This window comes from Lissotriton vulgaris, chromosome 12 (genome assembly GCF_964263255.1).
Source record: "Lissotriton vulgaris chromosome 12, aLisVul1.2, whole genome shotgun sequence".
Taxonomy (NCBI): Eukaryota; Metazoa; Chordata; class Amphibia; order Caudata; family Salamandridae; genus Lissotriton; species Lissotriton vulgaris.
The window spans coordinates 531707019-531725582 of NC_141700.1; the positions used below are offsets into that span (position 1 = coordinate 531707019).

Below are 18564 nucleotides of genomic sequence, written 5' to 3' on the forward strand. Positions count from 1 at the left end.
AGCAGCGTCGGGGAGCCGCGCTGGAAAGGAGCCGCGCTGGAAGCAAAGCAGCGTGGAGGAGTCACACTTACACGGATAACGGCGGTGAAGCCGTGTGGTGAGCTGGGGTACAAGTTGTGCCTTGAAATTGGAACACAATTTAGGAAGTGTGCCGTTTAACACTATATGACTCCAGTGACCTAACTTAGACCGTGTGTATTTTCTAGCGGTTGCTAGCATAGAAGAGTGGTTTTTGAATCTCTTCTGTTTGTTTTGCACAACTGTTTTTTTGTCCTCTGTTGTTTTAATGGCAATGGTACCTTGCTGAACATTTTGTGGAATTATTGAGCCGTTGAGTGGCTCGGATTCAGAACTCTTTAACCGTGCATCATTTTGTGTATGACTTTTGGAATCATCCCATTGGATTTATGATTATATGGTTTACTACACCAGACGGTGACATCGCTGATGAGTACTTTAGAAGCCTTTTGCTTCTTCTCTGATACAAGGATTCTGGGCAGATCCTTTCTTCTTTTCTTTTCCTTTATTTTTACTATTTTGCCTTCTTTTTCATTACGCTAAAGTGGAAGCCTTATTGAGTAAGTGCCAGTCCTTCTATATAATACAGAGAAAGAGAAAGAAGGGGTGGGCGATAGGTAACTGTCTTGCTTTTGTATCCCTGTGCAGGTACCTATCTACAACCGCAACGTTTGGCGTTTTCTCCTGTTGTCAAAATCCTGTAGATGGTTTCTGGCTGCCACATCTTTATATTTTATTTATCCACTTTTCCCCTTCCCTGGACCGGGTCCGATAGGCAAGTGTTAAGCTTACGCTTGGCTGTGGTACCGAGTCTAGGGTGGAAGGAAGTTCACTTCGACCTCGCTCCTGCTGTACTGGATATCCAGGTTGGTCAGTCTGGCTAATCGTGACAGTGGATCAAGAGACTGGATGCCTGCCAGCCCAAGGGGCTTAATGACAGACTCGAATACAGTTGCTTCTTATAGAGAGTTGTTGTCCCAACCTATATACATTCATTTGTTTTCTGTCTGAAACTACATGTCTTTATTCTGTTTTTCTACGTTTTCACTTTCCCTACTCCCCCCTTTCCTTTAGCTTAAGTGGTTGTCACACTGCAATTTCTTGCTTAGTTTTTTCCTGACTCCTTACACTTTACTCTCCCCCTGTTTACAATCTCTCTGGTATAATTTTCTCTACCGTTTTGTATTCTTTCTTAAGCTTCAGCTCTTTGTTACTCACTTCAGCTGGTTTTCCCACCTTTTTCTCCTTCACTTACCATTCACTTATACCTTCTGTCCATTTTTTGATGCATTTATTGTCATATCAACTATGATACTACAGCGTATGTATACCACTCAGAGCCCATTCAAAGATGGCCGCCACTTTCGAGTATGAATGTTGTGCTAGCTCCCGCTAAATTTTGGCTTTTATTTTCACTCGATACGTTATACTAATGTTTCACCACATTTTTCTGTGCACTTTATGATGTTTTTAACTCCATTGAGTATTCACCGATACGATAGTTCTATCCACCTATACTTCCGCCAGTCCGCTTTTTATCTTCACGGTAGTTTATTTACTTCCGTATTACTCTCGTTCGTTCACCAACCTTTGGCAACACGGCGTTTGGCGCGTTGCGACTTTCACCCATCGGTAAGCTTTTTTCCTTCCTCACCTTCACTCGTATGGCTAGTTCTTTCACTGGTACTTTGCTAAAACCCCACCATTTGAATTCCGAGTTTTCGATTGTCACCAATTTTACGCACATGCAATGGGTCTCGGATCCATTAGGCACTACTCCGGGTTCTTTTCATCTATGACACGGCGATTCCTTTTCCACCCACTTTGACAGCACGACAAGGCTCATTTTTTTCTCTTCAACTTCTGACAGCACGATATGGTTCATTTTGTGCACATGTTTTCTTTTCCCTATGACGTTACTTCAGACATGCATGTTTTCATTTCACCCACATAAAACGTTTTATTTAACCTGTGGTTGCTAGCTCCCCTTCCTGATATCGATTCATTTACTTACAGATCCTTTGCTATCCCCTGACGAAGGGCTCCGCCCGAAATGCATAGGGATGATGCATAGATCCATGGATGTTGTTTAAACGTTTTCTTTAACGCTTCATTTCACAAAGGAGTCACTATGATGATTTAATATTTGACCCACCAAATAAATGACCTTTCAAGAAAGATTACCTCGATTACGCTTGTTTGATCCATACGAAATGCACTGATGAAATCATAACTTAGGAGTTTTATCTCCAACTGGAGTGCCCCTGGAAACAGTGCAAGCCCCCCTTGCACTCCTTCGTCTGTAGCACACAATGAACCCCACTTGCTCTCTGTCACATCCTCCTGCTGCCTACCTCATTGTGCCCCTCCTGAACAACTGAGGAAGTCTGCTCGCCCCCCCCCCCCGCCCCTCTCAGAGCCCATGGTTTGATTGGGGGCATTCTGAACTCATCCCCTCCCAGCATACTCCCAGGGAGAGGCCTCCAGGTGAGGTCCAGTGGTGCCTCATCTCCCCGAGCCTTTCTTCACTCTGACTCCTACCGGCCCCGGAGTCCTGCTGGGAGGGGATGAGTGCCCAAAACATAATCCGGGCTGCCCACTTCCCCAGGCCTAATACTGGCTCCAGTGTGCTGCTGGGCAGGTTCCTCAGTGCTTGGCCCGCCCCCCTGAATCACCGTCCCAGCGTTGGGTGCATCGTCCTGCAACCACGTGGGCAGACTCTGCCTGTGGCCTCCGCACTTGGATTGCTGCTGCTTGGCTGGCCTCACTGCTTGGATTCTGTTCCATTCTTAGACGGTGGCGGCTCTTCTTGGCATATTGCTACTGCTGCAGCAATGCCTGCTGAGGCGGTTCGCAGGGGTCAGACCATGCCGACCCATGCCTAGTCCAGGACACCAGGCCGCAGCAGGTCTGCGTGGCCCGCACTGCCTCATGGTCGGGCTCCTACATGCCCTCCGCTGCCAGGTAATTGATTGAGCTTATATTCGACCACAATAAGTTCCGACAATCTACCGCCAGCAACACTCGACTGAGTACAGATGGCTATCCCTACAACTACGCTACTAACAAAAAATGCCCACTAATATTTCTTAACCCTCCCCTGGTGATGCCAAGGTGCAGGAAGAGGCTGAGACCTCCCCTCCTGCACCTTTATACATTAACCCCCAACCCCTTGACCCCTTCCCCAGCATGTCCTTCTGCCCCATTGCGCAAAGAACCCCCGGGGAACACTGGTCTGCGACCCTACTTCCCTCGGGGGCTGACATTGTTGTTTAATGATTCACCTGCTCTGGGGTCCGGGGCCACCAAGTCTTGCCTGTGTCCCTTCTGAACAAAGGCCAGCCTCCACATTTGAGAAGTCGCACTGTGCAAGCTGAGTAGTCTGTGCATGGGTTTTAATTGAGCCAGCACTATCATTGGCCAGCCCCAAACCAGAATTTGTAGCTTTTCCCCAGGGTACCTTCAAAGCTGGGCTCTCTGGATTCTGCCCCCCCCACCCCATGCTTCTCTTCCTGCTGATTTGAATCGCCCATTGCTGTATAGTAGTTCCCTTCGTGTTGCTGCAAACTTTTTCTGCGTGCAGAGTCAGACTAGGGCAGACTAGGGGATTGAAAGTGGGTAGTTAGCCTTAGGAATGTTAGAGTTTGTTTGGGTGTTGCCAACAGACTTATATACATTAAAAATGACTAATACCTGCAACCCAAGCCATTCCTATTGCTTTGGGGGCCCATAATATTCTGCATTGTCACATTTGTAGGAGTGTGGTGGTTAGTAGTTGTTTCGGTACTCTCATTGGCAGCCCTGGCAGGGGCAATGGGTGGTGCACACTTCCGTGGCATCCTGACGAGGGCCCTGTCACTCATATTTTTTTTTATAAAGTAAGCACGGGCTACAGGGCTGATGCCACTCCTTTTATATTTATGGCGGGAAACAGAGTATTAATCCGAAAGAATACTATTATCAAGGGAATAAATCAAGATATATTTTTGTTATCATTACAGAGCTTGGCAGTGTAAAATCCACCTTACATGTCTGTAGTCTCTTAAGCTCCTCTATCCATCAACGCTTTTTTGTGAAAAAGTAGGAAATATTTGAGCAGGTGCTGTAAACAATTACAAAGTGAAAGGGTGTGAAAAAGCCTGACTTATTTCGGGCTGCCTTAAACATCACTGGTCAATGCTGATGTAACATTAATGAATGAGCAATAGGACTAAATTAAAACCCCAAAGCACCAGAGAGGTATTTGGCTGTGTGAAAAAGCTCAAGGTAACAATGCTTATGGCTTTCATTTTGAATTCTAGGGTGTGTTCCAGTGTTCTCGTTTTGGTAACTTCCACGGGCATTTTAATCGTGGTGGCCTCTTAGAAATTTGCTTTGTGAAATGAATGCGTCCTGTGGTGGTTAGGAAGCTGTCACAGTTTCTAACCATTTAACTAAATGACTCCATTTATTGAATTAAAAAAAAATGTACACAACGTTTTTTGACAAATGTTTCATCATCTTAAAAAATGCATTTTTCGTTTTTTTGAAATATGCGCTCTAGCATTGCCCACTGCGCTGGGAGGGGCTATATTTCCTGAAATCTTTTCTCTCTTCTCAGGTGTAGAACCCTCGTTTCATTGGCCACCCCCTGTAATGTATGCATTTGTGACCACCGAAGTGACGATCCCCGCTGAAGGTGACTTTGAGGTTGGAGATATGATATGGTATTTCAACGACAGTGTTTTAGCTGAATTAACAGCAGAAAAAGAACTAATTCAAAAAAACAAACAATTCAAAGGAAGAATATCTATAAACGGACAAAACGGATCTTTAAAGATCTGGGATCTGAAAATGGAAGACAGTGGAGATTACACATTGAAACTTCTCTTGGATGAACGTGAACTATATACAGTATATACGATAAGGAAAAGTTGCAAGCTTCGTGTACTCAGTAAGTCTTTATTAACATTATGTAAAGGCCAGAGAGGAACTCACTTTACAGGTAGTGCTCACCACTGGACAGGATTTTATATTAAATGGTTTACATTAACACAGCATTGACTCATAGACTTGTAAATGCTATTTGTGGAGACAAATCATGTTATGCACATTTAGACTGACTAGCGCTGACGTAGGCCTGAATTTTAGAAAGGTGAATGTTGTTTTGTGACATGTAACTATTTTATTTCTAGTCAAACTGGAGTTATAATTGTTGAAAGCTATATTTTTTCCTTTTTTCCCTTGTGAAGAAATGTTTTCTTTTCTTTCTTATTATCCTGGAATGTTTTTATGAATTACCCATTAAAGAAGACACCTGCAGTGTGCTGACTAGTTCATGTACCTTATCTTGTTACAGATTGTGTAATTTTTAGAACTCAGAGAGAAGCTAGCACTGTGAGAGACTTTGAGAACCCAACGAGCATTTCATTTTACCATCTCGCTTTTATCTGATTGGACAGTCTTATGAGAATTGCATGTAGGTCTGTAAAATGTTAGAGCTAGTGCATGTTTACTTCAAATGATTATGAATATAGAGCAGAGTTGGAGATTTTAGAGTGCTCACTGAGAAAGAGAACTGACTTTATCCTTCTCATAGAGGCGATCCCATGTTGGTTTGTCCTCTAATTTATAATATTTTGATTTATTTGAATTGCATAGTAATAGAACCATGTACATTTTCATTATTAATGGAGGCTAACCTGATATTTGTCTTTTGTAAACCACTAACCCTTAGACACATTGCATGGTTTGAAAATCAATTATTCTCTATCCTGTTTGTGGAGAGTCTTGTGCTTCACGTATTATTGAATGTATCGATTTGTTGACCAGGCTCAGGCAGCAAAACTACTAGGTTTAGGGGATTAACACTGCTCCCTGTCATTCGAGAACACTGCTTTTGAGTTCTAGACTTTGCACAAAGAAAAGAGTTAACACTGCAAAGAAAAACACTCTCTATGGTTCAGATGTCGAATTGGAACATGTTCTGCTTTCACCTGTGCTTTTGGCATATTAGGCATATTAGTGAAACATTCGGAACTACACGGCCAGAGCCATGACTTTCCGATGTCCGCAAGCGCAACCATGCAACCAAACAACGAATTTGCTTTAACCTCGCATATCTATGGTTAAGTCAAATGTTCTCTAGCGTTCGGAATGGGCGGGGACTTGAAAGAGGAGTGTCGGGAAGCGGACATGGACAGGTAAGTGGGTCTGGGGCCAGGTCTGGGGGGGGGGGGGGTAGTTTTCAGGGGCAGTGGGGGTTTGGGTAGTTTTAAGGGGTGGTGGGAGTTCTTGGTAGTTTTCAGGGGTGGTGCCGGTTCGGGTTAGTTTTTTAGGGTTAGGGGTTTGGGGTAGTTTTAAGGGGTGGTGGGGTTTGGGGTAGTTTTCAGGGATGGGAGATTCGGGGTAGTTTTCAGGGGTGGTGGGGGTTCAAGGTAGTTTTTAGGGGTGGTGGGTGTTCGGGGTAGTTTTCAGGTGTGGTGGGGGCTCAGGGTAATTTTCAGGGGTGGTGGCTCAATGGGGAGGGGGTTGGTTTTTAGGAGGGAGGGGGTAGTTTTAGGACTTAGGGCGGGGGCAGGGGTCAGAGGGCATCAGGTCTTAACCACAGAAATGTGTTTACCACACATGCTTTGACAACGCATAAATCATTGTAAAGGCATGTGTGGTAAAGGCATATTCGTGGTTAAGAATTGCGTTGTACAGACTGCGTGGAAGTGGCATACCAGCCCACTGTTTTCACCCTACAAAGTGCCAGGGAGGAAATAACAAACGATATGCACAACCTGGAGTCTCTTGATAATTTACGGGTGCATGTTCACTTCTTGATAATCTCCAGGTGCATGTTCACTTTGTAGGGTACTGGGAGGGGCCGTTGAAGAGCACAGAAGGCTCCCATGGATCTCCTTGACCCCACACAGTACATGAAGAGATGGGCATAGTAAGGAGCATCAGTGTCAGCAAATATCACCTGCATTAATCTTCCTAATAGTGAAAATCTATGACCCAACTCAATAAATGCATTAGTCAGCCGGGTTCCAGAAGCTGCATCACTCGTGTGGGGGGCAAGCTCCTGCAATTGAAAAACCCTGGTGGGATCTTTGTCCCAGGGTGCTGCACTTGTTAAACGCTGCCTCCAAGCGTCACTTTTATCTGGATTGTCCCGTGCTGCCCCTGGTGGGACTCCAAGTCCCAGGGTGCTCAGCGCTCCCCTCCAGTGGCATCAGGTGAGGGGGGAGGAGTCAGCGCACGCTTTTAAGCGCTCCAGCCTTCCTGCGGAGCGGGTTCCAGAAGCTGCATCACTTGTGTGAAGGGCAAGCTCCTGCAATTGGAAAACCCTGGTGGGATCTTTGTCCCAGGGTGCTGCACTTGTTAAACGATGCTCCCAAGGGTCACTTTTATCTGGATTGTCCCGCGCTGCCCCTGGTGGGACTCCAAGTCCCAGGGTGCTCAGCGCTCCCCTCCAGTGGCATCAGGTGAGGGGGGAGCAGTCAGCATGCGCTTTTAAGCGCTCCAGCCTTCCCGCGGCGCGGGTTCCAGAAGCTGCATCACTCGTGTGAGGGGCAAGCACCTGCAATTGAAAAACCCTGGCGGGATCTTTGTTCAAGGTTGTTGCACTTGTTAAACGCTGCTCCCAAGCGTCACTTTTATCTGGATTGTCCCGCGCTGCCCCTGGTGGGACTCCAAGTCCCAGGGTGCTCAGCGCTCCCATCCAGTGGCATCAGGTGAGGGGGGAGGAGTCAGCACGCGCTTTTAACCACTCCAGCTTTCCTGCAGCGCCCGTCATTGCCAGGAAGAGACAGGGCAGGGACCCCCCCTCTAACAACCAGGACTTTGATTGGAATTTGGAACCAGGGGAAAGGTATCACGTCGGACAGTCTTCAGAGGAGTCAGCACGCGCTTTTAAGTGCTCCAGCCTTCCTGCGGCGCGGGTTCCAGAAGCTGCATCACTCGTGTAGGGGGCAAGCTCCTGCATTTGGAAAACCCTGGTGGGATCTTTGTCCCAGGGTGCTGCAGTTGTTAAACGATGCTCCCAAGCGTCACTTTTATCTGGATTGTCCCGCGCTGCCCCTGGTGGGACTCCAAGTTCCAGGGTGCTCAGCGCTCCCCTCCAGTGGCATCAGGTGAGGGGGGAGGAGTCAGCACGCGCTTTTAAGCGTTCCAGCATTCCCACGGCGCGGGTTCCAGAAGCTGCATCCCTCGTGTGAGGGGCAAGCACCTGCAATTGAAAAACCCTGGTGGGATCTTTGTCCCAGGTTGCTGCACTTGTTAACCGCTGCTCCCATGTGTCACTTTTATCTGGATTGTCCCGCGCTGCCCCTGGTGGGACTCCAAGTCCCAGGGTGCTCAGCGCTCCCATCCAGTGGCATCAGGTGAGGGGGAAGGAGTCAGCACACGTTTTTAAGCACTCCAGCCTTCCTGCGGCGCCCGTCATCGCCAGGAAGAGGCAGGGCAGGTCCCCCCCTCTAACAACCAGGACTTCGATTGGAACTTGGAACCAGGGGAAATGTATCACGTCTGACAGTCTCCAGAGGAGTCAGCACGCGCTTTTAAGCGAGGCAACCTTTCCGCAGTGCGGGTTCCAGAAGCTACATCACTTGTGTGGTGGGCAAGCTCCTGCAATTGAAAAACCCTGGTGGAATCTTTGTCCCAGGGTGCTGCACCTGTTAAACGCTGCTCCCAAGCGTCACTTTTGTCTGAATTATCCTGCGCTGCCCCTGGTGGGACTCCAAGTCCCAGGGTGCTCAGCGCTCCCCTCCAGTGGCATCAGGTGAGGGGGGAGGAGTCAGTGCATGCTTTTGAGCGCTCCAGCCTTCCAACGGCGCGGGTTCCAGAAGCAGCATCACTCGTGTGAGGGGCAAGCACCTGCAATTGAAAAACCCTGGTGGGATCTTTGTCCCAGGTTACTGCACTTGTTAAACGCTGCTCTCAAGTGTCACTTTTATCTGGATTGTCCTGCGCTGCCCCTGGTGGGACTCCAAGTCCGAGGGTGCTCAGCGCTCCCCTCCAGTGGCATCAGGTGAGGGGGGAGGAGTCAGCACGCGCTTTTAAGCACTCCAGCCTTCCTGCAGCGCCCGTCATTGCCAGGAAGAGGCAGGGCAGGCCCCCCCCCTCTAACAACCAGGACTTCGATTGGAATTTGGAACCAGGGGAAAGGTATCACGTCGGACAGTCTTCAGAGGAGTCAGCACGCGCTTTTAAGTGCTCCAGCCTTCCCGCGGCGCGGGTTCCAGAAGCTGCATCACTCGTGTGGGGGGCAAGCTCCTGCATTTGGAAAACCCTGGTGGGATCTTTGTCCCAGGGTGCTGCAGTTGTTAAACGATGCTCCCAAGCGTCACTTTTATCTGGATTGTCCCGCGCTGCCCCTGGTGGGACTCCAAGTCCCAGGGTGCTCAGCGCTCCCCTCCAGTGGCATCAGGTGAGGGGGGAGGAGTCAGCACGCGCTTTTAAGCGCTCCAGCATTCCCACGGCGCGGGTTCCAGAAGCTGCATCACTCGTGTGAGGGGCAAGCACCTGCAATTGAAAAACCCTGGTGGGATCTTTGTCCCAGGTTGCTGCACTTGTTAACCGCTGCTCCCATGTGTCACTTTTATCTGGATTGTCCCGCGCTGCCCCTGGTGGGACTCCAAGTCCCAGGGTGCTCAGCGCTCCCATCCAGTGGCATCAGGTGAGGGGGAAGGAGTCAGCACACGTTTTTAAGCACTCCAGCCTTCCTGCGGCGCCCGTCATCGCCAGGAAGAGGCAGGGCAGGTCCCCCCCTCTAACAACCAGGACTTCGATTGGAACTTGGAACCAGGGGAAATGTATCACGTCTCACAGTCTCCAGAGGAGTCAGCACGCGCTTTTAAGTGAGGCAACCTTTCCGCAGTGCGGGTTCCAGAAGCTACATCACTTGTGTGGTGGGCAAGCTCCTGCAATTGAAAAACCCTGGTGGAATCTTTGTCCCAGGGTGCTGCACTTGTTAAACGCTGCTCCCAAGCGTCACTTTTATCTGAATTATCCTGCGCTGCCCCTGGTGGAACTCCAAGTCCCAGGGTGCTCAGCGCTCCCCTCCAGTGGCATCAGGTGAGGGGGAGGAGTCAGCGCATGCTTTTAAGCGCTCCAGCCTTCCAACGGCGCGGGTTCCAGAAGCAGCATCACTCGTGTGAGGGGCAAGCACCTGCAATTGAAAAACCCTGGTGGGATCTTTGTCCCAGGTTACTGCACTTGTTAAACGCTGCTCTCAAGTGTCACTTTTATCTGGATTGTCCCGCGCTGCCCCTGGTGGGACTCCAACTCCCAGGGTGCTCAGCGCTCCCATCCAGTGGCATCAGGTGAGGGGGAAGGAGTCAGCACACGTTTTTAAGCACTCCAGCCTTCCTGCGGCACCCGTCATCGCCAGGAAGAGGCAGGGCAGGGCCCCCCTTCTAACAACCAGGACTTCAATTGGAACTTGGAACCAGGGGAAAGGAATCACGCCTGACAGTCTTGTGTTCATCCAGAACTGTGAGTGACCTGAGACCCAGAATACTTTATCCGACTCACCCCAGACCTTGGTGACTATTACCCTTAATTGCAATTTGCACCTTAATGTCATTTTAACTGCTAATACTCCTGGACTCACTACCCCTTTTACATGCTAATTTTACTGGTTTTAATTATCTTTTACTTTTTAATTTTATATGTTTGATACTATGGGGTTACGAATAACTCTGTGATATATTTGCATTGTCTAGCACATGTCACTTTATTTAATGCCTATCTACCTTGCACTTTACCCCTAGTGGACCGTTCAAAAACTAAGTTTTAGCTTAGCGAGTCCATTTCCGCAGCAGATTAATTTGTACTGCGCAGCACGTGTCACTTTATAGTCAATCTACATTGTACTTTATTCTTAGTGGCGATGCTTCACAGCAGGAGATCTGTTTAGGGGGCACATTTTTGGCAAGCAAGAACTCAAGGTTTCAGGACTCTACGAAGCCCACACCAGCTGTTCTGCACTAGCCCCCCCCACTAGCAGTTGCTACATTACATCTGGGTAGCCACAATTTATGCCCTTGTCGGTGCTCTTCTCGGGGCAATTATTTACCTTTTTACCTTTCTATTTTGTACAGTTTTATTTTTTTGTAATATCATGGCAAGGGGGAATATCGTCACACCATTCATTGACAAATCCTGTACTATGATTGACTCATATTTTGTTAAAGCGGTTAATGTTCTCTCAGAAGAAATAGACCGCACTGAAAAGCGTCTGTCTATGGGTTCTAGCTATATGTGGGGAGAACAGGGGAATGAGGTTAGGGTCCCTACTAGTCCCTCTAGCGAGACCAGATTTGATAAATCGACTAATAACTCATTGCTAGTCGAAGAGACAGACACGGACGCCATTAATACTGGAGGGATTAATGGGGTCTGCACTCGAATATCTTTGACCCCTACTTTGACCATTACTGAAAGCCCCCCGACTCTGAAAAAGACCAGGGACGCAGAAAGAATGCCCTAGAACAGGGGAATTCTAATCTAATCCTAAAACAAAAAAAGATAAAAAGAATACCCATATCGGGAAACCAGGTCCGCCTGCTGATCATTTGATTAGAATAGACCTCCACAGCATGGTTTAACATTAGCGGCCATTTCTGATAAAGTGATAGAGCTCCTAAGGCCGCTTTATGACAAACTTGACATTTTATAAACGTGAGACTAGAGGTACTCTAGTTGCATCCCATGGTTGGCACTCATCATTAGTTGTCTTTCCTTGCTATAAGAAAACGACTTTCATTCAATGTTCAAAAATTGATCATTTATTAATTTAATAACATAATAAATGATCAATTTTTGAACATTGAATGAAAGTCGTTTTCTTATAGCAAGGAAAGACAACTAATGATGAGTGCCAACCATGGGATGCAACTAGAGTACCTCTAGTCTCACGTTTGTAATTATTTCAATCGGCGCCGTTGGACCCTCGACGCCTCCAGGCTGAGCACCACTAAAAACCACTAACTTTCCAACTTTACGATCAACTGCACAAAACCAAGCAGTGCATCTTCCACAATATAAAACTTGACATTTTAGCCAGAGAAATCTATAAGATCAGTGGATCGCTGGATAAAGTCAACAGCGAACTCCAAAATGAATCGATTAGGATCCAACAGAAAGATGTTATCGTAGGCCCCATTAACTTGATCACTGCCCCGGGTAGTGAACCCAGTAATAACTCTAAGGAAGGGATCCCTATCGTAGAGGCGGCAAATGGGGAAAAAAATGCAAATATTGTAACAGAAATGTTAACTAATAACTATAGACCTGAACAACCCCAGAAGGAAAGAGTAGAGACTAAGTCAGGAAAATGCAACCTAAAAACCCTTTCCCTTGTAAATAAGTCAGGAAAATGTATTCAATCTAATAACGTAAAGTTTGATGGTTTAAGAACTCCAGCTTATAGGGATAGAAAAACCACCAGGGCTATAAAATTGCCCCCCGAATGTAGTGCTTATGTCGCAATTTTGGTTAATGTACCCAAACTCTAACTTGGTCAGGTAGAAGAACATGGTTTACTCATGAACAAAGTGGTGTTTTGGTTGACCAACAATTGTGGCTACCCAATGGAAGGGGAAAGTCAGATTTTGACAACACGTAGAGTAGGCTGGATCGGGCCTCTTAAAAAATGCTTTGATGGCGATTGTATCATCATTAATTTCCGGTCTCCAAGGTGGGCAAACAATACTCTTAAAAACGCACCACCACCTTCTACCCAGGAATTTAAAACTACCCTTCTCCCTTTGGGGTACTTCTATTGACATCTAATGATGATGCATGGAAATGGTAGTCGGCTTAGAAATGGACCTCTGCTAGCCCCCTCCCCCTGCTTCCTACCTTACCCAATTTTGCTATTTCAGTAGCCAATAGATACCAGGCCTTGAGTAATCTTGATACTAATGACTGACGTGAGGGACCCATATAGTCCAGTCAGGTAGAACGGGAAAGATATGTACCCAAAAGCTCTTTAACGGGAAACAAGATCGATGACAATTAATTTAGAAAGGTCGACCTATGTATGATAGAGCAGGGTAGAATGCTACCCACAAATGTAACATGGACACTGACCACCCTTAGCGATTCAGAATCTATTCCAGCAGAATTAATTTTCACTAGTGAAGTGGCGGGGCACGAAGCACCCCTTCGGGAAGCTTATGAGGCCAATACGGGTAATGGGTATCAAGTCACCACCTGGGATATCTCTGCTTTTAAAAGTAAAATAGGTACAACATAATGGTCTAACTGTATTTTGGCCCAACATGACATTATATGCCTACAGGAGGGGTGGAGTATTGAACCAATTTATGTAGAGGGTTTTACCTCCCATTGGCTCCCAGCTCAGGCTTCCCATTCGGGTAGAGCAAAGGGTGGTCTTTTGATCTTGATCTTCACCAATTTGAATAAATGTAAGATTAAATTTTGTACTATTGTTGGTACCCATGTCCAGATTATGTGGCTGGCATCCCCCGTGGGTAAAGATGTTATTTTGATCAATTTTTATAATAATGTGTTTACCGCGGGTCAGTTGTCTATGCCCTGGAAAGGGAACTTGAGAAGCTGACTAGTACCATTAGAAAATCGATTATTATTCTCTGGGTTGGTGTTTTAATGTTCATTATGCCCACTATCTTTGACTAAAGTTTGTGGGCACAGGAGGGGGGAATCTGACGATGATTGTTATATGCACTTCCCCCATTGTGAATATGGTATGGCTTTAAATGGTATTGTTGCTAAGCTGGATTTAGAATTATTGCACTGTGCCACTGATAAACATAATGTGAAACGCCCTACATTCACAGGTAAAAAAGCAAGTCCAATATTGATCATATAATTTTGTGTAATAGTGTACATTTGTTTTCACTACCTTGGATAACGGATCAACCAACTAGGGATCATAATAGTATTTCTCTTTATTTATTATGTTGGGGTTTTAAAAATGAAACCGGTGTCTCCTATAGCCCGTGTATTGCCCCCATTAGACCGAATGGTGTCCGGATAAAATGGGCTGGCTTGGACCCATCTAAAATCCAGTATGATGTTATTATGCAATGCCAGAATGAAATCCAAGTTTGCTTAGGGGATGAGGTTGATCCACAATTGATGCTCGCCAATTTCACTAAGATCAATAATATTGTTGAGAGCCTATTGACGAAATCAGTCAGCGGAAATAAAAAACCTAAGGTGGGCTGGTTTGAAGATAATTGTACAGCGGCTCTACGTTGCCTCAAACAAGCCCTGGGGTGTAACCCAAGATACCCGGATACAATTAAGGTTCTATGTGCAGAATATGCTTCAGCCCCAAAAGCCAGAAAAGTGGAGCTTCAAGAAATTGCCTGGGAAGATTTAAGCCAGGCAGCAGACACTAAAAATAGTAAATTGTTTTGGGATACTGTTAATAGTACCTTTTTGAAGGATGATCATAAACCAGAACTTCATTCCCATATTAACTGCAATTCCTGGGTAGAAAACTTTTCAACATTTTTTAATCCAATTGATAGAGATGTTCCATCCACTTTGCCTACCCAATCCCCCACTGACTGGCCAATAATACCCCTGTCAATTAGCATAGAGGAGGTCACTGAGGGTATAATTAGTAGTAAGGGGGTAAGGCACCGGGACCCGATGGGGTCCCGATAGACCTTTATAAAAACGAAATGGTTCTATGGCCCCCACTTTTAACTAGAGTTTTTAATGCCACCGTCGGGAACAAATTTCCATCATCATGGGGCCAGTCAATTATAATACCAATCTACAAGAAAGGAGTAAAAACTGACGAACGTAATTACCGTCCAATTTCCTTACTGGATTCCTCTATAAAGATCATGAGTAGGGTCATGCTATCAAGATTAGAAGCTTGGGTTACAGAGAAGTCGGTCCTCACACAAGTACAATATGGATTCAGAAAAGGAGTTGGCACACTAGAGCAGTGTGTCAACTTGGATCTTTTGATCGGCAAGTATACCCTAGCAAAGGAGGGTAATTTATATTTATGTTTTGCTGACCTCAGCAGTGCTTTTGATTTGGTAGACCATTCTATTTTATGGCCCCTATTGCTAGAAATGGGTGCTCCCAAAGAGATAGTTTTTTTTTGGGCAAGATTATAGGGGGAGCTGTCAAGTAAGGCGCGGTATGGTTACTCAGGTGAATATACCCCCCTTTTTAAAGTTAAAAGAGGCATCCGACAGGGCAGAGTTCTAGCTCCACTACTTATTCCATTGTTCATCAATGATGTAGACGCAGCCCTGAAATTGTCTGAGTCGGATGCACCGAGGGTGGATGGGAATCCTATCCCAATTCTCTTGTACGCTGATGATGAGGTTTTACTCTCTCACACCCCCATCGTGTTAAAGCGTCTTATCAATAATTTTACTCTTATATTGTCAATAGAAAGCTTTTAATTAATAAATTGAAAACTTTTGTTATGGCTTTCGGCATGAACCCAATAACATCCAGATCTTACCATATAGAAGGTTCTAAGGTCCAGATAGTCAAAACATTTTGTCATTTGGGTATTACATTTGCAGGGAACAGGTCATGGGCTCCGGAACAGGAAAATGCTTGTTCTAAAATTTTGAGAAATATCAATGGTATTTTTAGATTTGCTGCTAAACTGGGCAACCGACGTATCAAAGATATGTTGACAATTTATGAGATACGATGTGTCACTGCAGCACTTTATGGGGCAGGTGTTTGGGGACATTGCCAAGGTAATCTGTTACAACAAACCGAAAACTCATTTTTAAAATGCTTGTTGTGTGTACCTTTATCGGCCTCCACGGAAGTTATTCATCGTGAGGTGGGCATTAAATATATTTCTGATTTGGCTTCATTTCGCCCTCTCCTACTATGGAAATCAATATGGTCTAAAGAGGAGACAATGTTCACCCAATCTATAATACGGGACTGCCTAAAAATTGAGAACTGTCTAAGAATACCTTGGCTTAATTATATTTCTTACTGGTTTAAATCCTTATTTAATTGTGATATTCGGCTGGTTCCTGGGTGTGCAGATTTTGTTGCCAGAACGGAGATAAAATCAATTCTATTAGCCCACAAAACAGAGGCCCGCTCCGATGTTATTAAGAACCAATCAACTTTTATTTTTTATCTGCAACTGGATCTTAAACAGGGTTTCCGAACTTACCTGTCAGTCGTGACAAGAGCATCACATCGATTTGTGTTGACACGCTTCAGATTGGGTACCATACATTATCTTGTTCATTTCCCAGTTATGAAACAGTGCTCTGCTCAACCATGCCCATGTGATGGAGTGTCCAGACAAAGCTGCTGCCACATGTTAATATTTTGCAAATTCTATTCTCATTTTAGAAAATTTTATTTAATACCATTCTTTTTATACTATAATATAAGATCTACTAAAGACGCCATGAAGTTGATCCTTAGACCTGAGGACCCAGGATTGTGCTTTCATTTAGCTATATTTCTTTTAAAATCTATCAGCATTAGGAAATCGATGATCATTAACACATGACTGTATGATTTTTAGGGCATCATGTAACTTTCTGTAATTGCACTTTTTCTACCAGGACCATATATGTTTGCTAGCCCACTCGCACTTTCTGTATCTGGATTATTATGATTATGCTTATGCTTTTGAACCCTTATGTAGTCATATTTTATTAACCCTGTAGTGTCATATTTTATCATTTTCATTGTAGATTGATTTATGATTATACTGCTTATATGGTTGATCTATTTAACAGAATAAAAGCTTTCAAATTGAATTGAATTGCATTATTCAGCCCAGGGTCGGATTAGCCTATAGGGCAAACAGTTAATGCCCGGAAGGCTGGCCTGGCAGGTCAGTGTGTTGGCCATTTCTTTGGCTGTTTGTGGGCCTGCTCTATGGTCTGGTGGGCCGTTTTTTGCTGTTTTTTTCCCAGATATTAAAACAAACATTGCCTGCAGCAAGCTGAAATCCATAAAGTCTTCCATACCTTGCACAACACCTATACAGCGTGTCTCTTTACAAATTCAAAACTTCCCAATTTGCAGACATGTACCACATTTTTAGTTATCTGAATCCATAATGGAGAGCACTTTTATTTTGGTGCCTGGGTGTATTTTCTGACCCAGTCAGACCATGAGTCAGCAAAGTTAACAAGCATCAGTGACCTTGTGTAGTACAAGTATCAATGAGTCTAGGTAAGAGCCTAAGTGGCCTCACATAGCGAATGCATTAACATACCTTGTTAAGAAAAGAAGCTGTTCCACACAGCAAATGTGCTAATGGGCTTAGTGACAAGCATCACTGGCCTCACACTATGGAAACATCAACTGGTGAACTAAGGAGTATTATAGCCTCACACAGTACTTTCATCAATATGTCTAATAACACACACAGGGCCTTTTCACAGTATGTGCATCAATGAGCCTAGTGACCCGAATCAATGGTCTCACTCACTATGTACAATTGGCCACTTACGTAACATCAGTGCTAGGGCATGCTGAGTTTCCATGCTGTGATAATGCCCAGGAACTCTCTAGCTCAGCTTGACCACCAAGGGAGTTCAGTCAGCTACCGGGAAAATTCTTGGAGTCAATTTGCCTAACTTTCCTGAAATTTACTTTTTGGCAGTGACTGGGTCCTGAGACTGTCACATCAGACGGGAGCTCACAATCCAAACCTTCCACAGTATTTTGAATGCCTCCACTCAAGGAACATTTATTTTGCCAAAATATTTTAGCTAGAACAATATTTATACATATGAGCAAAACAAACAGAAACAACGTCATTATGCTTCAACAACTTTTTCATTCTTGATGATTGTTTCCAATCAGCCTCTGTGAGTGAAGAGCCAACATATGTTTTGCCCCTAATAGCAGGTAGTTCTGTAGATTTTTCAAAGCTGTACATATATAGCATTAGGCTTGTGTTAATACCCATAGTTAAATCTTATACACAGGTTATTAATATGCTTTTAGTTCTAGTTTATCATTTCAATGACTTCACAGAATGACCCACAATCAGAGGAGCACAGCAAATGTGATTTGTTCACAGATTCAAAGGTGTAAACATAGCAGTGATTCTGTGGACAATAAAACCTGCAAATCTTATTACGGTTGTAAAACGATATAGAAAGGAAGAAAGTTGGAGTGACTATGTGTCAATCATTGCATTTGGTAAAATGTGAAGGTGGCATATGAAATGACCTGAGCTGGGCAATCCTTTTTAAGTTAGATGCTGTATGTGACTCCTAATGAATGTCTAGTAGTCTAGGAGCAAAAGAGATAGCACTTTGTTAGGAAAAAAGAGTGGGTGGTCTGTTGTCTGTATGTTGTGCAATCTTTATTTCACTCATATAAGGATATAGGCGGAGTTCCAACGGGATGATCTGTGGTACAATTATGAGTCGGTGACTTTGGCCAAAAGTATTTACCCCTTGATAGGCATACATATTTTTTCTTCCATGGTAGTTTGGTTCCAAAATCATTGTGTATAAGAGGGAGAAATGGAAGAGTAAGTGCATGGGGAAGACCCTTCACGCATAACGGGCAATGGTGGAAACTGGGAGAGAAGAAGCATGT

General features: G+C 45.0%; 1 protein-coding gene across 2 annotated transcripts in view; it reads left to right on the forward strand.

Annotated features, from left to right (window-relative positions):
* Window positions 1-18564, forward strand: part of LOC147677677 (SLAM family member 5-like) — a 537398-nt gene that overhangs the window by 143858 nt on the left and 374976 nt on the right. Inside the window, exon 2 of one of the 2 annotated variants that reach the window (XM_086946483.1) lies at window positions 4619-4951. The exons of the other annotated variant lie outside the window; for it this stretch is intronic. Within the exon in view, the coding sequence (XP_086802609.1) occupies window positions 4619-4951 (333 nt within the window). The remainder of the gene's footprint in view (window positions 1-4618; window positions 4952-18564) is intronic. 2 annotated transcript variants of the gene reach the window in all.